The 24,430-nt window shown below is 36.7% G+C and overlaps 1 protein-coding gene across 15 annotated transcripts in view; it reads left to right on the top strand.

The window, feature by feature from the left end:
• Positions 1–24,430, top strand: part of LOC114651997 (teneurin-3) — an 898,351-nt gene that overhangs the window by 857,943 nt on the left and 15,978 nt on the right. For all 15 annotated transcript variants that reach the window (XM_028802134.2, XM_051927721.1, XM_051927718.1 and 12 more), the window contains 5 exons: positions 3,080–3,234; positions 16,346–17,220; positions 18,498–18,673; positions 22,403–22,638; positions 23,509–23,805. In XM_028802134.2, coding sequence (XP_028657967.1) covers positions 3,080–3,234; positions 16,346–17,220; positions 18,498–18,673; positions 22,403–22,638; positions 23,509–23,805 — 1,739 coding nt within the window. The remainder of the gene's footprint in view (positions 1–3,079; positions 3,235–16,345; positions 17,221–18,497; positions 18,674–22,402; positions 22,639–23,508; positions 23,806–24,430) is intronic.

Here is a 24,430-nt window from a genome sequence, read left to right as displayed (position 1 = left end):
AAGGTCACTATATAATAAATATCGTACAATCTATATACTATATGTAAAATACGTAATGCACCAGTACTTCACAGGGACATTCAGGAACCAAAAAAATGTACATAGCATAGATGTCTTTGCAATGTTACAGGAAAACTCGAATAGCTACTGTAGTTAAAAATTGATGAAGGTTCAAGAGAACATGCAAATTCTAAACAGCAAATGACCAGGCAAAGATTCCGTTCTAGTCTCCTGGAGCTCTGATTAAGCAGCATTCACTACTGTGCCACAGTGCTGCTAATTTTAACCTATGTTCATTTTTCGTCCCGGCTTTTCCTAAGACTGAGCTATATTCGTCAGGAGCCTCTTTAACATAGTGTTTCCCAAGGGGCTTTGGCTTATTTGCTCAATCCATTTACAAATTTGCTTAAAAAGTCAAAATATTGGATGCTGTCAGAGGGAGCACAAAAACTAAATCTCACAAACATCCATAACTGAGTAGTATAGAGGTGACAGGGAATGCTTACACATCCATAGCAGTACACTTTTCTGCTAGCTCTGAAGAAATAAATCAAATTACGTTTTAAAAAAATGTTTTAAATTAAGCAAAGCCTTTCTTTATGACAAACATAACATCAAGCCACTAAAGGTGGGAAATATCCAAAAATGCTGTAAGCAAAATGTGTGGACCTTTTCGCCTTATACAACATTAATTTAAAAAATAAAAATTGTGACTTGTAAGAAAAAAAAATACATACACAAATGTGAATATTGTTTTGGTACAATTAAGTTTTCCCTGAACTATTTTTTTAAATCAATATTGTCAAAACATCTTCATGAGACATAAATGCCATTGGGACGTGTAATGCCAAAAATGGCTAAACTGTATTTAGTGTGGTTCAAACTTTTAAATCTATCAAATCCCATTACCACACTTTTCTCCTATAATACTTTTGGAAAAATTAAAAGTCACTAGCATTTCTGAGCAATTATGATTTCTATTTTTTGGTATCCTGAAATATTATGAAAATGTTTTTTTTCTTGAATTTTTTTAGAGGTTAACACGCCTTTAAATTGCTGTTCCACATACAGTGCATCCGGAAAGTATTCACAGCGCATTACTTTTTCCACATTTTGTTATGTTACAGCCTTATTCCAAAATGGATTAAATTCATTTTTTTCCTCAGAATTCTACACACAACACCCCATAATGACAACATGAAAAAAGTTTACTTGAGGTTTTGTAAATTTATTAAAAATAAAAAAATTGAGAAAGTACATGTACATAAGTATTCACAGCCTTTGCCATGAAGCTCAAAATTGAGCTCAGGTGCATCCTGTTTCCCCTGATCATCCTTGAGATGTTTCTGCAGCTTAATTGGAGTGCACCTGTGGTAAATTCAGTTGACTGGACATGATTTGGAAAGGCACACACCTGTCTATATAAGGTCCCACAGTTGACAGTTCATATCAGAGCACAAACCAAGCATGAAGTCAAAGGAATTGTCTGTAGACCTTCGAGACAGGATTGTCTCGAGGCACAAATCTGGGAATCACTGTATATGAGCAAAAGAGAGCTGAAGAAAAAGTACATTCATTCCATAGCTTGGGTATGTCTGTGATGCATTTGAGAGAGAAAAAAAAGATTTTCCTTTTGTAAAGAACAGAACCATAGGAAGGGCACAGCAAGAAAACAGTTCCCTATCTGCTATTAAGACTTGTGATGACAAAATCTAACTTTCTAAGTTGTTTTGTTTGTCTCACTTCACTATCGATTTTCTCTTCAGTCACAGTACTCGGGGTCATCATTATGGTGTCATTATGCAATTTTCCTTCTCTGTGAGCTTTTTGTATTTGTGATTTCATTTTGTTTTCTTTCATTGTTTCTTCTAAAAAGTCTCAACATTTCTCTAAAAACAGGGTCAAGATGCTTTAGGGAAATTTAAATGTGATGAAATGCATTTATTGATTTATTTGTAAGTGTAATCCTTTTATCTGTAAAATTCACTGAACAGGAATGCTCCCTGCAAGACAGATATCCATTATAGGACCTTTAATTGAGGTTTATGGCTACAGCAAGATAGTTGATTAATTAAAGTATTACATTTTTATATTAGAAGCAGTTCAACTGTTAAGTGATAAATGATCAGAAACTGACTTTGTATCATCCAGATGTGATTCTCAGACTTAATGTTTTTAAATGGCTACATAAGAATAGCTTCTGGAATATTTGAAATTATGCCCAGCTTCACTGGAAGTGGACAAATGGCCTGCAAACTCCTAGCTGAAAATAGCACTGGAACACAAAACTAACAAGATAGCTAACTCTAGATTATAGCTGGTCGCCACTGCCTGAAGATGTGAACAGCAGTTTTTTTTTTTTTTTTAAATGTTTCCTTTACAATGTAAATAATAATGCAGGAAAAAATGCATAGACCCATTGTCTTTATTATGGTGTATTAGGATACTGCTCGCTTTCAAAAATTGTTTGCCACTCTTAAAACTACACTTTTATTCATCCTGATTTAATGCTGCTAAAAAAAGTTATTTAAATGCTTCACAAACTGTATACTTAACTGTGGAGAAAATGGATGAAGCAGTTTATTTGATCTTGGTCTTACAGAAAAAATATACTTTGTACAATTTAACTTCTCATCGCAAAATTAGCATTCATGTTTATACAGGTTGCCATGACTACCTACACTTATTCCTTATTTTGGGTCACAGTAACTCATGCTGTGAAAGACATATGTGATATCTGCTTGCAGTATAAAAGTGATGCTGTTCAAAACTCTCGTTCAGAAAAATTCTGTAAAAAATAGATTTTTTTTTTCTGTTTTGTATGGTTGTTTTTCTCTGGGGCTCCATCAATAGTTCACCTACCTTTTTACGTTGTGCAAGTCTCTGAAATAATTGGAGACAAGGAAGCCGAATATAAATTATGAAGTCCTTGCTTATTCGGTGACCTGAATAAAATTAAACCAAATCTAACATATATAGAAGTCATGTTCTGCTTGGTAAGCTATGGTGTTTTGTTTCTCTATATACTGTATGTTGTTGATGTTGCTTTTTTCATTTCATGGATCTTTTCTTTATTCAGGAATTGCAGTCGACAAGAATGGTTTTATATATTTTGTGGATGGGACAATGATTCGAAAGGTTGATCAGAATGGCATCATTTCCACAGTTCTAGGATCAAATGATCTCACTTCTGCTCGCCCACTGACCTGTGACACAAGCATGCATATTAGTCAGGTATTGATTAATGTTACATATTTAACTACTATTATTTGCAATTATTTATGCAAACTTGACAGTAAATGCAGAGGTTGTGCCTGCATGGCTATAGCACCACCTTGTGGCTCAACCAAAAGTGTTTATAATTGCAGTGTTGGTCACATTAATGTCTGCGTCAAGAATATTTCTAATTATGGAGCAATGCAGCCTAGAAGTTTAGTAAAATAAACTTTAGATTTCCCCCATCAGGTAATGGCAGTATGTTGGAACTGTTAAAGGATTTTATACTTAAGATGTACTGTACTTTATTTCTTCACTTGTAATTTGGAGTGCATGATTATTTTACTCCTTGGAGAAAGAATTTTATTGCCATGCAGTCAGTAATATGGGGTGGAAAAATGAGTAAAACAGAAAAGTTCATGTATTGTTTTATTTTTACTGTAGTGATCCTGTTGAAAGTTTTGTTTTTGTAGCACTACATAAAGTGTTTACTTTTACAAAAATCATTTTTATCTGCTTGTACATATCAGTATTTCTCTACCATACATTTACTGTAGGATTTAAACCACAGATGATACTCAATGAATAGGCTATTGGCATAACCTCCAGGACTAGGTGTGACTGTTCTATTTAGGTGCTGGCTTGCCTTATGGGAACTCAGTCCTGCCCATCAGTTGCCCGCTCACCACAACTTTGTTGGCACTTACATAGCAGCATTCCTAACCAATAATACATAGCACAAATGGTATATAGTTTGACGTACCACACTGTCATTGTCTAGTACACCTGACTGTGTCCCACTTTTGTTTGTCACTCGACTTGTACTGCACTTAATCCTACGATCTTACCTTATGGAAGGTGAGCCCACATGGCTACTGTAAGGAGATTTTTCTTGCAGAGCCTAACTGGCCTACAGTATGTGGGTTTTCATTGAGGTTCTTTTTTATTTAATTATAACATTTATTTGGGTGAATTATTAACTGTTCTTTGTCTGGCTCTTCTTTTTTATTTATTTTTAATTTTATTTGAAGAAAATAACACTCCATACAATCAAGTCAAACTTACATACAACAAAGAAAGTAACATTAAATGTAGTCAAGTCAAACTAAACAAAAGAGCATGGACAAAATTAAATAAGAAAAAATTAAATTAAACAACAACAAAGAAGGGAGAAGGGCCATTTTCCCCAATATAAATGCTTATTCAAACATTTTAATTACATCTTGCCATATTTTAAAAAAGTTTTGAACAGATCCTCTAAATGAGAATTAGATTTTTCCAATTTCATATAGTACAGAATATCAGTTACCAGTTATTAGTTAGACTAGTTAGGTGGGTTGTTTTTCCAGTTGAGCAAGATAATTGTATGTGCTAGTAGTTTGTTATAGGCAGTTACAATCAATTTGCCCTCTCCACTTTAAGCCCATCTGGGAGTACACCAAACATAGCTGTCAAAGGTTTTTGTCCAAAATGATGTTAATTTGGTGCACTTCTAGTTTGTCTGGCTCTTCTCCTTTGACCAGTGTTCCCATAAAAGGAACACGTATTTCCAAAAATTGAAGCTCTAGAGAGAAATGAGATAAATAGGCCCCACCACACCAACACTGCATTAATGGGAGGGAAAGCTTAAGGAGGATCTTGTGTTCTCAGCAAATTGAAGTGCACCATAGTGACAAGGCTCCTGGGGTGGACAAGATATTATCAAAAATGTTGGAAGCATGGGAAACCTTATAGTTGTTTTTCCACACAGGGACTATACCTTGGGACTTCTGGACTGCAATGGTGCTTATTTTAAAAAAGAGGGTCAAGGAGTTGTGTTGTAACTACAAATCATACTCCTAAGCCTCCTTGCCAAAGTCCTTGCTAGGATGTTGGACTCTATCTGACAGCTGAACTGCAGATTCAAGAGGAGCAATGAACATTACACCCTGACAGTGAAACAGGGGACCAAAGATTTGATTTAACCAGGTAGTGACACTATCCTCAACTGTGGTCACAAACTTGGAGTAGTCACTACAAAAGTGAGATTGTAAGTTAAAACAGCCAGAACATGTGCAGCATTGTTGGCTTCACTTTCCATGATAGGCTGATGACTCTAGTAATACAGCATAAACTCTGGACTGAGGCAGCATAGGCATGTAATAAGGAATGAACCAAGGGGAGAAGACCAAGGGATACACCCAGTATACAATTTTGACATTGTATTTCTTAAACAACATGAAAGTACCTGGGTATTCCTCAAGAAGGGTTAGAGAAAGATAATAGAGATAGGAAGACCCAGTCAGCCCAGTTCAGCATTTTGCTGCCATGGGCCTCGCGATGAAAGGCACAATTAAAAATTTGAAATGAATTTAGATGTAATAGCTTGCAGTTACAGTTAGTATAAATCAGTTCCTTATTTGCTGAAATATTAGCCTTTCCATTATCAATAAAACACTTAGACTGCAGCTAAATTCCTGAAATGCATGTTTGTTATGTTCTGGAGTACATCCTGTTTTTAATTATGTCAGAAAAAAATGGCAAAGTTTTCTTAAAGCAGTTTTACAGAGTACTTTGATGTATGTGCTGCTTTGAGATTAGTTCCTTAGAGGCAGCATTGTGACAAGTTTTTTTTTTGGCCATTTTTTACAGTGAAGTTTACTGTCGGTGTGCACCTAGTAATTGTCTGTTCTAGGTTTTGAACCCAATGCTCTCAGCTCAGTAGCCTGCAAACCGGTAGTTTTCCATCCCAGCAGTTCACCTCTTGTCATCACTAACAAAAGCATATCCCCAGTGGAGACTCTCATTTATTCAGAAGTCATTACTCTTGGGGGGTGGCTGCTGTCTTTGGCAGGGTCTATTTTGATCCAGTGGAGCAAAAACAAACAAAGACAGCACCTGTCACCAATTTAATTATTAGTAAGGCAGGAATTCAAACTTGTTACCTTAGGGGCTCATGGCTTACTGTAAAAAATGTCTGCATGGCACACTGAGACTTTAGTGTCATATGTTTTGCATGAGAAGCACTGCTTGAATTTGTTGGTTCCTAATTTTATTAGGATATGTCTGATTTTTGTATAATCCTATTTCATGTCAAAAGCTATTACTTTATATGTGTGTATGTAAACAACAGACATACTTGAGTCTCATGTTTGAATTGAACTAATATTTTTGAGAGTTTTTTTAGGGTCTTTGAGAGTAATCAAATTTAAATTTAGTCATGCACATTTTTGCTTGTTGGGCCCCAAACATCAGTACCTCATGTTTTGTTGGGAAACCCTTAATATTGCATCATTCTTGTAACATAAAACTAAAGCGTTGAAATAATGTTGCCATTAAATATCTTAGTCTAGTCATTTTAAAATGATGGCTTGCATTTTTCTAAAGTTTACATATGTTAAGAAGTTTATCCTTCTCACTGTAAATGGGACTATCAAGGAGGTTCTTAAAGATTTGGAAATTATAGAGGGATATGTGATGCCTAAATTAAATCGGCTAAAATGGAACAAATTGCCAAGATCAGATAATATTTTCCTAGAATGTTTAATGAGATTCATTAGTACATATATAGAATCTTGATGCATATTTTTCAGAAATCACTGGACACTGGGAAAATTTGTTAAGGACTAGAAGCTAGTTGATATTATACTATTATAAAAATTGTGATAAAATAAATCCAATTATCCATAGACCAGTACACTTAACATGCAACAAGTTTAAATCAATGGAGGCCATTATGAACACTAGAATCCCTGAAGCCTACAAAAAAACTCCTTAAATCCCTTCACACCTCTCCATCAGCGTCTTTTGTTTTGTAAATGCATCGATCAGCACAAGCAGCAAGCAGCCTGCGGTCTTATCCCCCGCCTTGATGAAGCTCAGCTCAGACAAAAATTTCTCCGTAATAAATATGTTCGCTTTCGTTCAAGAATATAACCAAAGAAAAAAAAATTGATTTACATGTTGCTAACAATGAGTTAAAAACCCAAGCTCAAATATCAATTGACAGGACGTTGATATGCATACTTGAATGGTGTACAGGTAAGAACTACTGCTTTACAACTCAAAGGTACTGAGTTTGAGACCGCAGTGCTCCATGTTTTGAGTGGTGAGCTGCTATTGTTATTTTTATTATTACTATAATATAATAAAAACATACATTTGATTTGAGTCTATAACACCCTTTGTAAATTTTGGCTACTTGTAAAAGTTAGAGCTTGTTTTATTATTATTCAGTTTTATTCTCTCAGTGACATTCACGTGGTACAATGAACTTGCCTCTCCCTCTCTGAGTTGATGGCATTTATCTCCATTCTTTTCACAAGAGCAGTGCTGTGGCTGATGCCTGCTCAGAACTATTTGTTGCACCAGCAATCAGATACGATGTCCCGTGACCACTATCAGACTGGACAAAGGCAGGACCATAACAACTTCACAGCACATTCACTGGCTAATAGACTGGAGCACTCTGGTTGGCACCATAAAGTAAAATGGGACTTCCACCTGCAGCTAAAGTCACTTCAGTACGTGAGGAATTTGCCATGGTGCTGTTTAGATTCGGCAGTGGAATGCAAGAACATGCATATTAGTAAACAGTATAGCTTTAGACCAAGGAGATCATGTTTCCTAGTATGCTGTGATTTTATGAGGAAGCTACAAAAACACATTACAAGAGAGGTGCATGTGATATTATTTGTGTGGATTTTTTGACAAGGCCCCAAAATGAAAGGCTAGTACATTTGCAGATACCGTATACTAAACTAGGTGAAATGCAAGATAATCTAAAATCAGGCATGGCAGATTTGTGTGGATGACGTACACTATATTAACAGTGGACAAAATAAACAAGTCTCAGTTTCTAAAGAAGAGACTTTGTGCTGCAGGTTTGACAGGGGGAGTAGCAGTACGAAAACCTTAAAGGACAAAATAGGGCTGGCTGTGGACTTCTGCAGAATTGCTGAAATATGTCCTCAGCTGGGTGGAGGTTAACCATGCACATGAACTCACGTATTCATTGCTTTTCTCATGTCTTTTTGTATGCCCTGTTAAAGTTAGCCAGATTCCCAAAACCCAATTTTGACCAAACATCTGCGATGGTTTCATTAAGAGGCATTGTCAACAGTACTTTCTCTCTGTCACAGCACCTTGTCATACCAGGAGAGTTGAAAAGAGTGGTTATTTTTCCCTGACTTTTCCACCAAGTCAGTCTTGGACGTTGGTCTGCTCTGCTGTTTAATTCTGAGTCTCTCCTATTGAGGAAGACTATCAAATGGCTTCACCAAAAATCAAGTTAACAATATTAGCACTGTGTACCATTAAGCATAGGTGCCTGGCTGGCTAGTCCCCAACCGCCCAGGGCCTCATTTAAAATAAATGAACAAACTTTACTAAACTGAAACAAGGAGCAAACTCAAGAATGCTGTATTTATGTTTTTATTTACAGTTGGATATGTATGAATGAAGAAAGTAGGTTATATTGCTAGCAAATATTGTTAGCTTGTCTCATGACTTAACTTGCCAAAAATCTGCATGGGACTAACCTTGAAATGCTTCAATAGCTGTGTCAAAAATCTGTCAATCAAAAAGAGGTCCAGCCACTTTCATAGTTTCTCCAATCATCATGCAGCAGCCCAGCATCCTGGCTAGCCCACTGCTCCATTTACTTCCAGAGACACTGAGCTTCCCTGAAGTGACATTTTGAAGCATTTGTCCAGTAAACTGCACTGAAAACAAAGCATCTTCTGAAGTGCCATTGAAGTCCATTGAACCTGCACTTCAGTTGGTTTTAATGGTTTGTGCTACCTCGGTAATGTATGAGAAAAATAAAATCCCATTAGATGACCTGCAAGAAATTATTGCTGATTCTGAATGAACTAACCATGAAGCTGAACACATTCTATCACACTCTTTTTAATAGCAATGTAAATAAAACAGTACATATTTGACAATTGTTTTGTAACATTTTAGAGGAGGCGAAGATTCCTTTGTAGTCTAAAAGCAGTCGTTTCTGATGTACATAGTAAAAAAAACAAATGTGTGTGTACGTATGTAAAAATTATTAAAAACAATTTTTTTTTCCAATTCTGGTTATTTTTGGGGTAATATGTTTAAATCTTTTAATAATTTTTACTTATTAAAACTTTAGTCTCCTTCAAAGTACTCTCCATGTGAATGAAAGCACTTGTCCCAACAGTTTTCCCACTGGTGGAAACATTTTTGAATTTGCTGAAGAGGAATGTTGTCCAATGCCTGCAGCAATTTTTTTGACTTCCTCCACATTTACATAGATCTTTGTAGACACAGAACACACATGAAATTCATTTGTTCCAAATAATTGCTGCTTGTGCTGATCGACACATTTACAAAACAAAAGACGCTGAATGGAGAGGTGTGAAGGGATTTAAGGTGGGCCAGGATTAGGAGTTTATTCATAGGGTTCAGGGATTCAAGTGTTAAAGCATCCTCTTTAAAAGCAGCTTCAAGCTTCACTACAGTTTTAGCAGCTGTTTTCCCTAAGAGAAAACAAAATTTAACACATGCTGTTCTTTATGATCACCCATCACAAAAATTGCAGAACATATTTAATAAGCACTAAGAGAAACCAATGAACGATACAGAGCAACGCCACTTGGCAGACTATCACAGAATACTGTAAGTATGCTACACCTAGCGTTGAAATTCACAACTGAGTCTAGATTATGCGCCAGGAACACATTACGGTTATTTTTGGGTACCCCCTCGTGTGTGTATATATAATATATATATATATATATATATATACAGTATATAATCTTACAAACAGACCTCAGTGTGTGCGTCTCGGGAACTGCAGATCTGACATTGTGGTCAGCAACACAGGAGTGCCACAGGGGACTGTACTTTCTCCGGTCCTCTTCAGCCTATATACATCGGACTTCCAATACAACTCAGAGTCCTGCCACGTGCAAAAGTTCGCTGACGACACTGATATCGTGGGCTGCATCAGGAGTGGGCAGGAGGAGAAGTATAGGGACCTAATCAATAAGTTTGTTAAATGGTGCGACTCAAACCACCTACACCTGAACACCAGCAAAACCAAGGAGCTGGTGGTGGATTTTAGGAGGCCCAGACCCCTCATGGACCCCGTGATCATCAGAGGTGACTGTGTGCAGAGGGTACAGATCTATAAATACCTGGGAGTGCAACTGGATGATAAATTGGACTGGACTGCCAATACTGATGCTCTGTGCAAGAGAGAACAGAGCTGGCTATACTTCCTTAGAACACTGGCGTCCTTCAACATCTGTAATAAGATGCTGCAGATGTTCTATCAGACGGTTGTGGCGAGTGCCCTCTTCTACGCAGTGGTGTGCTAGGGAGGCAGCATTAAGAAGAAGGACACCTCACGCCTGGACAAACTGGTGAGGAAAGCAGGCTCTATTGTAGGTATGGAGCTGGACAGTGTGACATCCGTGGCAGAGCGACGGGCGCTCAGCAGGCTCCTATCAATTATGGAGAATCCACTGCATCCACTAAACAGTGTCATCTCCAGATAGAGGAGCAGCTTCAGCGACGGACTGCTGTCACTGTCCTGCTCCACTGACAGACTGAGGAGATCGTTCCTCCCCCAAACTATGCGACTCTTCAGTTCCACCCGGGGGGGTAAACATTAACATTATTCAAAGTTATTATCTGTTTTTACCTGCATTTTTATTACTCTTTAATTTAATATTGTTTTTTGTATCGGTATGCTGCTGCTGGAGTATGTGAATTTCCCATTGGGATTAATAAAGTATCTATATATATATATATATATATATATATATATATATATATATACAGTGATCCCTCGCTATATCGCGCTTCGCCTTTCGCTGCTTCACTCCATCGCGGATTTTATATGTAAGTATATTTAAATATATATCGCGGATTTTTCGCTGCTTCGCGGGTTTCTGCGGACAATGGGTCTTTTAATTTCTGGTACATGCTTCCTCAGTTGCTTTGCCCAGTTGATTTCATACAAGGGACGCTATTGGCAGATGGCTGAGAAGCTACCCAACTTACTTTCTTTCTCTCTCTCTCTCTTGCGCTGACGTAGGGGGGTGTGAGCAGGGGGGCTGTGTGCAGCTGCTTCCTGAAGGACGTGCTGCACCGGTGCTTCGCATACTTAAAAGCTCAAAGGGCACGTATTGATTTTTGACTTTGTTTTTCTGTGGCTCTCTCTCTATCTCTCTTCCTGCTCCTGACAGAGGGGGTGTGAGCTGCCGCTTTCAACAGCTTTGTATCGGCGGTGCTTCGCATACTTAAAAGCCAAAAAGCCCTATTGATTTTTTTTTTGACTGCTTGCTTTGCACTCCTTTGAAAAGGAAGATATGTTTGCATTCTTTTAATTGTGAGACAGAACTGTCATCTCTGTCTTGTCATGGAGCACAGTTTAAACTTTTGAAAAAGAGACAAATGTTTGTTTGCAGTGTTTGAATAACGTTCCTGCCTCTCTACAACCTCCTGTGTTTCTGCGCAAATCTGTGACCCAAGCATGACATTCTAAAAATAACCATATAAACATATGGTTTCTACTTCGCGGATTTTCCTATTTCGCGGGTGGCTCTGGAACGCAACCCCCGAGATGGAGGAGGGATTACTGTGTATATATATATATATATATATATATATATATATATATATACAGTGGGGCAAAAAAGTATTTAGTCAGCCACCAATTGTGCAAGTTCTCCCACTTAAAAAGATGATGAGAGAGGCCTGTAATTTTCATCATAGGTATTCCTCAACTATGAGAGACAAAATGAGAAAAAAAAAACAGAAAATCACATTGTCTGATTTTTGAAGAATTTATTTGCAAATTATGGTGGAAAAAAAGTATTTGGTCCATAACAAAAGTTCATCTCAATACTTTGTTATATACCCTTTGTTGGCAATGACAGAGGTCAAACATTTTCTGTAAGTCTTCACAAGGTTTTCACACACTGTTGCTGGTATTTTGGCCCATTCCTCCATGCAGATCTCCTCTAGAGCAGTGATGTTTTGGGGCTGTCGCTGGCTTTCAACTCCCTCCAAAGATTTTCTATGTGGTTGAGATCTGGAGACTGGCTAGGCCACTCCAGGACCTTGAAATGCTTCTTTCGAAGCCTCTCCTTTGTTACCCGGGCAGTGTGTTTGGGATCATTGTCATGCTGAAAGACCCAGCCACGTTTCATCTTCAATGCCCTTGCTGATGGAAGGAGGTTTTCACTCAAAATCTGACGATACATGGCCCCATTCATTCTTTCCTTTACACGGATCAGTCATCCTGGTCCCTTTGCAGAAAAACAGCCCCAAAGCATGATGTTTCCACCCCCATGCTTTACAGTAGGTATGGTGTTCTTTGCATGCAACTCAGCATTCTTTCTCCTCTAAACACGACGAGTAGAGTTTTTACCATCTGACCATATGACATTCTCCCAATCCTCTTCTGGATCATCTAAATGCTCTCTAGCAAACTTCAGACGGGCCTGCACATGTACTGGCTTAAGCAGGGGGACACGTCTGGCACTGCAGAATTTGAGTCCCTGGCAGCGTAGTGTGTTACTGATGGTAGCCTTTGTTACTTTGGTCCCAGCTCTCTGCAGGTCATTCACTAGGTCCCCCCATGTGGTTCTGGGATTTTTGCTCCCCGTTCTTGTGATCATTTTGACCCCACGGGGTGAGATCTTGCATGGAGCCCCAGATCGAAGGAGATTATCGGTGGTCTTGTATGTCTTCCATTTTCTAATAATTGCTCCCACAGTTGATTTCTTCACACAAAGCTGCTTACCTATTGCAGATTCAGTCTTCCCAGCCTGGTGCAGGTCTACAATTTTGTTTCTGGTGTCCTTTGACAGCTCTTTGGTCTTGGCCATAGTGGAGTTTGGAGTGTGACTGTTTGAGGTTGTGGACAGGTGTCTTTTATATTGATAATGAGTGGAGGACAGAGGAGCCTCTTACAGAAGAAGTTACAGCGTTGCGATGTTTCGTGTTCCTTTTTGAAGTTTGTCCTATGTATACCGCTGAGCAAGAACTGCATGGAATGCTATAAATGCGTTTCGTGTTTCTGCTGTCGATTTCTTGTTTTTAGCATTAAAGAGGACTGTGTGCAAACTTCAAAAAGAATCGCAACAGGTATACAGGAACATCGCAACGCCGTCAGAAGAAAGGACTCACTTTCATTGATCTACACACATACTAAATCAACAGGACATACATTTAACTGGGACAATGTACAAGTAAAATTTAAGGCCAGTACTAAAAGTGCCAGAGAGCTGGCCAAATCTTGGCTATCAAATGAGAACGCCATCAACAGACACTTGGACATAAATCCAGCATATGCAGACTTAAGAAGAACATGTTCATAATAAATAAACTGCACCCCCAATCCCCCCCCCCCCCCCAATCACACTGACTTAGCCACCCACCCCCTCCACGTAATGTTTTGCTATATATTGCCTTTGATTCTTGTAAGGCTAAGCATTATCCTCTGATGAAGACCCCTGGCAGGGGTTGAAAGCTCAGGAATAAAAACTGGTTTATGATACGTGATTAATTTTTTCTCCCTTTGTGGATCTCCAGCTGCAACTATGCAAACCGTATCACAGACCTTCTCTTCCACATTATATATATATATATATATATATATATATATTATATATATATATATAATAACTAGCCATGTGCGCCCAACTACGTTGCGTGTGTTAAAGTTGTCTGTGAAGGGCTCCCTGTTTAAACGCGGCTGCCAGTCGTGAACTGGGCCCTTCGTCGCACAGCATTATGATTTTTTATAAGGGAAACAAAATTACAAAAGAAAACCCTTGGACATTGATTTGATAGGAACGGCCTACTCGGAATTACTGTCCGAATAGTAATTATGTGGTGGTGTAGGAGCATTTCTGCTTCTCTCCATTCACAGTCCGTCTCGTTTTCACGACACCTATCTCCAATCTCGCAGGTTGCTTTGTGGCAATCCAAAGAGTAAGGCAATATACACGGAGCAATGGTTATAAAAGGGGGACACATAGGTATCCAGGCTCTTTAAAGCATAAATAGGGATCACTTCACTGACATGTGAGCAAGCCAGGGTACAATTGTGAGACGCGCAGCACTCGCCGGCTACAACATAACAATAATTATTTCCGGAACATGCTGTTACGTTTACGTTCTCATTCATTTTACCCACTGTCTTTCTTTCATTCATATGTTACATAGGCACGTACCTTTTATCTTCGGCAATCTCATTCTCTAACCAGGCCTCAGGAGCTAACCAGCATAACACTGTCCACCACCCCTTTTGTTATTCCGGCACATTGTTGACATCCGTGAGTAACAACAACGTACTAAACTGGAATTCGTGGACAAAGATCAAGATCCAAATGAAGATTATTATATAATTTTTTAATACCTAGTGGCAGGTTTGAAACTTGATAGTACACCTTATGTGAAAGATTTAGAAGTCCTATTGGATTTACCACTGTCTACATCTAGGCAGTTCACAGAAGCCATTAAGGAGGTTATCACAATCTTTCATAGGTTATATAGCACAAATTGTAAAGAACCAGTCAAGGGTAATCTCCACATTACAAAAAAGACATAGCAACACTACAGGAAGTTCAGAGGAGAACGACTAGGCTGATTCCAGGCATGAGAGCGATAAGCTATGAGGAAAGACTGAAGGAGCAAAACCCTTTCAGTTTAAGTAAACAGGGATTAAGAGGTGCCATGATTGAAGTGTTTAAATATATGAAGAAACTTAGTACAGTGGATCCAATCTGTTATGTTAGACTTAATTAATTTACATTAAATTGGGACCCAAGTGGACCCAACAGGTGTTAAAGGCAAACTGCACACAAATGGTAGATGTTTTTTCTTAATACATACATTAGTAGACATATGGTATAGATTACCAAGTAGCACGGTACTGGGTAGGACTTTATGGATGTTTAAAACTTGACTTAATGTGTTTTTTTTAGCTGAGTAAACTATAGATAAAAATGCCAATTAAAGATTAGTAAGATACTACTGAAATAAGTTATCATAACTATAAACAGTAACAAAAACATTAAATTATAATAAATGTATGCAACTTAAACAAAAAGTTGTAAAACCTATTACCTATTTGTTCTACATATGATGATGTGATTGAGCTATTAGTTTATTTTATTAATATTTGCTATGGTGAGATGGCAATTGAGAATAACAAAACAAACCCTCCAGAACATCGAATCATGTACAATATGAAACTCATGGTCTTCAGAATGAGTTGGAAGTAGAAATGGAACTGACAATCTTTTGGCATAAAGTTCAATGTGTGAACCACTACAGCACACTGCCTACCAGATTTCTTTCAAACCATGTCTTGTATTTTGTAACTGAGGGTGTGTTATCTCGTTGACTGATATCTGTAAACTTTTAAGCCCTCCAATACAAAAATTTAAACTTCCTATATTTCTGGAAAATTAATAAAAAACAATACCAGTGGCAACTTTATTATACTGAAATGTTTGTCTACTTGGCACCTTCCGGGACAAATTGTGATTTTATGGACCATCTTTTACAGTGAAATGGACATGAGGTCTACTCATAGGATACTTAAAAACTGAAAATCCTAGCCTCATTACTTATAGATATTTTTCAATGTAAGATATTTATTATGAAATTTTTGATTTTAGGTAAACTTTTCCTTACAAAAATTATAGCCAGAAGTCACTCAACTTGTGAAATACACAAGTTGAACATGCTAAAGCAGGGTCTTAAAAACATCTATGTAAAACTAACCACTTCACACTTTCATGCCATTGATTGTTGCTATGCAGTATTCACATAGGTGCTTATACTATAAACTGTTCTATAGTGGTGGATGAAGATGGTCCCTCGAATACTTTTGTTATAAGTAAATGAAAATAATTTGTAATGGAAATGCATACAGCTTGTTTGCTATAATCCAGTGAAGTTTGAATTGTCATCACTAACAACATTATTTTCTGTCATGAATAGTTTAAAAGAGGAAACAGTTTGCAGAATTTATAAGAGTATTATGGTGCAAAAAAGAAATGCTGGTAGGACTTTATATTCTGAAATTATTGTTGCATTTAATTGTTAAATTTAAATTAAGTCTTGCATCTGCCAATTTCTGTCATTTCAGGTGAGACTAGAGTGGCCAACTGATTTAGCCATCAACCCAATGGACAACTCCATTTATGTCCTTGACAATAATGTAGTACTGCAAATAACTGAGAATCGACAGGTGCGGATTGCAGCAGGAAGACCTATGCATTGTCAGGTTCCCGGCATTGAGTATGCTATGGGAAAACGGGCTGTCCAGACCACACTGGAATCAGCAACTGCCATTGCAGTGTCCTATAGTGGTGTGCTGTACATAGCAGAAACTGATGAAAAGAAAATAAATCGCATTAGGCAGGTAACAACTGATGGGGAAATCTCCCTGCTTGCTGGTATACCCTCAGATTGTGACTGCAAGAATGATGCCAACTGTGACTGCTATCAGACTGGGGATGGTTATGCCAAAGATGCTAAACTTAATATTCCTTCCTCATTGGTTGTATCCCCAGATGGCACCTTGTATATAGCTGACCAGGGTAACATTCGAATAAGGGCAGTACTTAAGAACAAGCCACTTCTTAACTCAATGAACTTTTATGAAGTAGCATCTCCAGCAGATCAGGAGCTCTACATCTTTGACATAAATGGTACTCATCAGTACACCATGAATTTAGTTACTGGAGATTACATGTACAATTTTAGCTATAGCAATGATAATGATATAACTGCTGTAACTGACAGCAATGGAAATACTCTTCGCATTAGGAGGGATCCTAACCGAATGCCAGTGAGAATAGTGTCACCAGACAACCAAGTGATATGGCTAACTATTGGAACGAATGGAGGGCTAAAATCACTCTCGGCACCGGTAGAAGACTTAGTCTGGTTTACATACCATGGGAGTAGTGGTCTGTTAGCAACAAAAACAACAGAAATTGGATGGACAACATTTTTTGAGTAAGTATAATTTTCTAAAAATTTAGCTACTGTTGTAGTTGCATATATGTTCTTACATTATGAAACCATTTATTTCCATGCTGAATTTCAAAAACTACACTTCTTCTACTCTGCCCAAAATGCTGAAGTCACTAGTTTAAAAAGGGTTTAAAGATGAGTTGATTTAGAAGTCTGTCATTCATATCCTCTTTACTTCCAGTTAACCCAATTTACTAATAAGCAATCTAGTGTTTTGAAGCATTTACAATCTATTTGTTAAAGCTGTTGAATGTTATGATGTTGCAAAAAATGGCAATCATTTGTTCCTTTTTAACACTTTATATTTTCTTAAAATTCAAGGGCATTGATTGTTTTAGACTTAATCAAGCAACTAAAGAAACCTTTTATTAGGTGGTGGGGTGAGGGGATCAAAAAAAGTGAGTTTTCATTGTTGAAAGTAAAACAATATTGATTCATAATTCACACAAAGATCTATATGCTTCCAGTTTATTTCAACAGTAATAAATACTGACATAAAGTAGAACTAGCAAAAATAAAATTCCTAAAATGATTCAAGCCCTGTGCCCCTGGCAACAGTTCTGAAGAAAAACTTTGCTTTCAGCAATCATTGAACACATCAGTAGAATTTACAGTAACTGGTGGCTATGCTTTCAGCATTGTGTTCATATCCAGTTGAATTCAGTGGTTGCCAGATGAGGCACAATCATTATTAAAGAATGGCAAGCTGTCCCTTTTTTTCCGCTAATTGACTCAAATTGAAAAGCAACTCTGCCAGCCTGTTATAGTTTGTTCACATTATTCTATGTATTTTAATGCTTTCCATTAGATGAGAAATATGACATGTCTACAAATATACAAAGAAAGTGCTAAAGGTTATTGCATTAACAGGGGCAAGAAAGAAATAAAATTGTTAGCAGTTTAGAAAATGGTACATTTGTCCCCTAATGAAGGAACCTTAAGACTGAAAAAGACCTATTACCTCCTTGTTCCAAATATGCCTTTATACAGTAAGTACCTAGATAAAGCAATTACTTTTGTACTTTAAGATGATAATGCTGCTTAGACAATAAATTCATTATGCTTCATAATACATTAAAACACACATTTTCAAATTTTAGATGTGTTTAATGCAACAGTGACCATTTTTCTGACCGTCCAACATTAGAATAGGAAGAATTGCAATACAGACATTTTTTCCTTTTGGATTGAATAGTATCTTGCTGTTTTCATCACCATCTATTACATCTATTTTTTATTTTTAAACAATTTTGTTATAGCTATGACAGTGAAGGCCGTTTGACAAATGTTACTTTCCCAACTGGGGTAGTCACAAACTTGCATGGGGACATGGACAAGGCTATCACAGTGGATGTTGAAACATCTGGCAGAGAGGAAGATGTCAGTATCACTACAAACTTGTCATCCATTGATTCCTTCTATACTCTGGTTCAAGGTAAGTGTACACTTCTGTTGAAATCAAAAATTATCAACTTAGACTTTTGTTTTATTTTGTAAAAGGAAAAAGTGTACCACCAAAACATTTAAAAGTACATTTCAAGCCTGCTTGTATGGTTTCCTTTTCCAGTATACTATGACTAGAGGGAAACTATTAATTTTTCCATTGTACAACTACATACATCAGTGTTCAAACGTGAAAGCTTTTGATTAAAATAAGAAGAAAACAGAATTAGGTATTGAAAAGCTATATCCATTACAGTAATCCCTCCTCCATCGCGGGGGTTGCGTTCCAGAGCCACCCGCGAAATAAGAAAATCCGCGAAGTAGAAACCATATGTTTATATGGTTATTTTTATATTGTCATGCTTGGGTCACAGATTTGCGCAGAAACACAGGAACGTTATTCAAACACTGCAAACAAACATTTGTCTCTTTTTCAAAAGTTTAAACTGTGCTCCATGACAAGACAGAGATGACAGTTCCGTCTCACAATTAAAAGAATGCAAACATATCTTCCTCTTCAAAGGAGTGCGCGTCAGGAGCAGATAATGTCAGAGAGATAGAGAAAAGCAAACAAATCAATAGGGCTGTTTGGCTTTTAAGTATGCGAAGCACCGCGGCACAAAGCTGTTGAAGGCGGCAGCTCACACCCCCTCCGTCAGGAGTAGAGAAAGAGAGAGAGAGAGAGACAGAGAAAAACAAACAATCGAAAATCAATACGTGCCCTTCGTGCTTTTAAGTATGCGAAGCACCGTGCAGCATGTCGCTTCATGAAGCAGCTGCACAGAAGGTAGCAACGTGAAGATAATCTTTCAGCATTTTTAGACGAGTGTCCGTATAGTCTAGGTGTGCGAACAGCCCCCCTGCTCAATCCCCCTACGTCAGGATCAGAGAAAGTCAGCGCGAGAGAGAGAGAAAAGTAAGTTGGGTAGCTTCTCAGCCAGCTGCCAGTAGCGTCCCTTGTATGAAATCAACTGGGCAAACCAACTGAGGAAGCATGTACAAGAAATTAAAAGACCCATTGTCCGCAGAAATCCGCGAACCAGCAAAAAATCAGTGATATATATTTAAATATGCTTACATATAAAATCCGCGATAGAGTGAAGCCGCGAAGCGCGATACAGCGAGGGATTACTGTACATTAAATACTACTAAATCATGTTGTTGGTGGGCTGGATATTTTTCCCTTCTTCTATAATCAATTTGACACACCCCTGGCTACATGGCCTGACTAGAACAAGAAGATACAGAGCAACAACAATATGAATAAAAAAGGAAGTAGTAATGTTGGTTTTAATGCCACATAAACAAAAGAAATATTGCTCTTTTCGCATTGAATCAAAGCAATTTAAACTAAAATTCTGACTAGCAGCAGTACTAGGGTGTTGTACCGTGTTAGCCATTATGAATGTAGAGAAAAGCCAAGCAAAATGACACCTTTTATTGGCTAACTAAAAAGATTACAATATGCAAGCTTTCGAGGCAACTCAGGCCCCTTCTTCAGGCAAGATGACTAGCAGCAGAAACCTAAAAAGTTAAATCTGAACAAATGTAGCTCGTTTATTAAATAAATTATCCACTGTATATTTGACTCAACTGTCAAAAAAAGGTTTGTGCATCCTGTAAATTGGAGCTCATTGGACCAATAACCATTTCAGTTTTCAGTTTAACTCATTGACAGATTTCATGCATACCCAATTTCAGTTTGCAATGTTGTAATATTATTGTACTGTATACAATTAAAAAGTAAGGTTTTCCTCCATAAAAATAATGGAAAATTTTAAAGGATAATGAATTCAAATAAATATTCATATAAAATTGTAGATTACATTTATGATGTTCTGCAAGCAGAAACAAAGATATGGGAGCAAAACAAAAAACAAAGAAACAAACAGCTCAGTGAGAATGAGATCAGAATGAAGATGTACATGTTACCATTGAAACATATAATACTATTAAGTCATACACTAATGAGGCATCCTATACATAAAAAGGAAGTATAACATGAAAAGCAACAGTAACATAATAAATTATTATTTCTTAAATTGCATATTTCAGGTAGTCCCCATTGTTTGAAAAAAATAAGTAGCAAATTTTAATAACATTAAACCACAGAATCTATGGAAAAGATAATTTGTTACTTGATGTAATAACTTTGTTAAAGTGTTAAACAGGTTCTTGTTTTAGAACTTTATTGAGGCTATTCCATTATTTCACTAAAATAATAGAGTATATCAATTACAGTATTAACAGGTTATACACTTTAATAGAAACATTCATATTATATTGTTGACATATAGTACACTCTCCTCTTCAATATGAAGTATTTCTAACTGCTGTACTGAACATGATGCTTCAGGAGGTACCAAAGGTTACTGACCCTCTGCTTGACTAAATTTTGTTAAAATTATATTCTAAATGAGGCTTCATTCCTCATATTTTACACTTGTCAATGCAGTTGTACATAACATTCATTAGCCTTTTTACTTACAGACTGAATTTTTTTTCTTTGAATGGTTTTTCAAAATTCAGCTTATTCTGAGCTTGGCATAACTGGCATATTGTTGGCATAACTAACAGATACACAATGTCTTCAGCTTACTCACAAATCTGAAACATTTCAAATGTATGTATTCCTTTAGAAACATTAATTTGAGCCATATTTTTCACAACTAAGTCAAAACATTTTGCTAAGTTGTCTTGCTCTAACATGTTATGAAAGTGGGCCTTACTGAATTTTCTGTTTATGTCACTGATATAGTACAAATAGGATAATTGTTTTCATGATATGAAAATTAAATATATTTAGAATCTCAAATAAATTCTTCTTGAGGAATTATAATAAATGATGAGCGATATCTTTTTTAAAGGAATGTATTTTTTTGTATATGAAAAGTCTTAGAAATGAATATCTGCCAACAAAGATGTTTTTCCTGTTATGGGTTATCCCATAGCAGGGAAGTAATTAGAACCCTGAAAGCAGGTTTCGAATGGGAAGGAAAGGTACTGGAAAATAGACATCTCATGGGAAGTCAGGCTGTAACCCTTATTTCAGTAAGGGAGTGAAGAATATGGATAATCTTCTGTTGACTGGAAAGGTGGTGGGGAGGCAGGTGAGGGGGGGTGTATTTGTTCATAAAGTAGCTCAACTACCAGTTCGGGGCTCTTATTGCAAAATTGCACTTATTGCTAGGGCTTATTGAAAATAGAGCAGAAGTTGCTTGATATGAGGAAAGCAGACAGGAGAATAAAATTGAGAAAAACATTATTAATAGGATAGGAAGGCAATGGGTTCCACAATATACTTAAGAATAAAGGTTCCTGTACATGGTTCAGGTTATCTAGTATAAGATCAGCTTAAAATTATTAAAATGAGGCATCCATGCCATACTCATTTAAAAAGGAAAGAGCAAGTGTTTTAAAATCTGTCCAGGGAAATACTGACATAATCTGATCCACTAACAATTCAGGAAGGCTATTTGTGCTAACCTGTCAGAAGAGGTAGCCATCAAATTAGATTAAAACAAGATCCTGTCTCTTTGAACTGTACAAGTTTCATATTACTTGTCAAACCGATGAAAGAGATATTGACCATAATGTTATACATCTTTTAGGTGCACTTTTGTGTGTCTGCTGTAACATTAAATGACTTGCCGGTTTTAGGATTTAAACTTCAAATTAATATTGAGTCTTGCATTACCTTTATTGTTAACTTTTCTCCTAGACCAACTAAGAAATAGTTACCAGGTCGGATATGATAACTCCCTAAGAATCATTTATGCAAATGGAATGGATAGCCACTTTCAGACGGAGCCCCACATCCTGGCTGGACCTTCTAGCCCCATAGTGGCACGACGAAATATGACTCTGCCTGGAGAAAATGGACAGAACCTGGTAGAGTGGAGATTCCGCAAAGAGCAGACCAGAGGCAAAATCATTGTATTTGGCAGAAAATTAAGGGTATGAATACTATATAATACCAGTTTAATTATCTTTGTTTTAACTTGTAAGACGTTTAAATACTGCATTAAAAATTGCAAATTAAATTGTTGCAGTTGTTTCAGAACATGTTCCTAGTTCAAAATCATTGGTGCAGGAATATGTCTTTTTTTTTAACATAACAAATCAGTTCCTATTATCTCCATTTCATATAGTTGCAAGTTTGCAACCAGTGTATTAAGGAGTTAAAAAAAAAAAACTGACTAAGGGTAATTGCTGCAGACTTTATCATACTTTCAGACATAACATCTTATGTAATTATTCCACATTCTTTTGATCTAATTTTAAAAACATTTAAAAAAAAGAGTATTTTTGGTGGTAGCATGTCTTTCCGAATTACAATATGAGAGATAAACTTGTTATTGGTGTCCTGTGTTTTTCAGACATATGCAGCATGTGGGAACCTGGAATTCCCTCAGTATTAATAAACTGGCATTGTTATTTTTTTTTATAGAAAATAAATTGGGCTAGGGTCAGAATATGATTTGCTCTGCTTCCATTTCTGAAGCTTGTCATCTTTAAATGAATGGCTCCTGCTGTGAAAAACTTTGCATGGATACACTCTAATATTTCTTTTTACCGGTTGGGTAAACTCTGAGGGGCTTAATTTAAGAGAGTTTGAAAAAATGCCAGAGTGTCTTTCAGTTTAATGAAACCCTTTAAAATTGCTGTTAATCTAATGCCTTCCACTTACATCAAGAACTCCCAAAATTAATTTACTGTCAAAGAGAATCAATCATGGTAAATGGTGTTTAAACAGTGACTTGTCATTCGGAAGCATTAAGTAGGTGGTGTTGATTTATTTCTATGCGCTTTGTTTGTTTTAAAAAGGTAAATGGCAGGAATCTACTCTCTGTTGACTATGATCGCACAATTCAGACAGAGAAAATATATGATGACCATCGTAAATTTTTGCTCAAGATCAATTATGATGCATCAGGACATCCAACCTTGTGGGTACCAAGCAGCAAGCTGATGTCTGTCAATGTCACCTATTCACCTACAGGACAGGTCACTAGTATTCAAAGAGGCACCACTAGTGAAAAAGTAGAATATGACAGTCAGGGGAGAATTGTCTCTCGGTTATTTGCTGATGGAAAGATGTGGAGTTACACATACCTCGAGAAGGTAAGTTGACCATATTAAAAATGAACTTAATGCACACTTCCTAATGTAACACAGCTGTCCAGAAATAATGTCTGAAATTATCTGTAAATATTACGGGAGTGATTCATACTAAAAGAAAAATTATGAAGAAAAAATGAAACCTTAAAAATATATCTATTGATGATTTGTATTCTATCATTGGTTCATGTCTAGTACATACATTTTCTCTTCCGTGGTCAGCAAAGAGGGGAAGGTTACAGAAATAAAGATACCAAAGTAAACATATTAAAATAGAAATGTGTTTACAACTCAGCCAATGGAAGTTTCAAGCGACTTAGTTTTAGAGGATGAGAGACAACATAAAATGATTGTCTATTTATGTTTCATAAGTGTACTTTTTTGAAAATGTATACAGCTATACACATTCTGATTTAACATAATAATCTTAATAACAAGTATTATTTTTTCCAACCGTTAAACAAGTGATTTTTTTTTCTACACATCACATATGTGAATTTAAAAGAAACTTTTACAAGAGACAAAAATTACTAATACAAGTGATACTAAATATATTTTAATGGAATATTCTGCTTTTGTTAAAATCTCTGTTTAATAATCAGTTCTTTTGGGCCTTTTTTGCATATAT

Source organism: Erpetoichthys calabaricus, chromosome 5, assembly GCF_900747795.2.
Source record: "Erpetoichthys calabaricus chromosome 5, fErpCal1.3, whole genome shotgun sequence".
Taxonomy (NCBI): Eukaryota; Metazoa; Chordata; class Cladistia; order Polypteriformes; family Polypteridae; genus Erpetoichthys; species Erpetoichthys calabaricus.
Note: the sequence above shows the minus strand (reverse complement) of the source record. Positions and strands in the feature narration are given on the sequence as shown.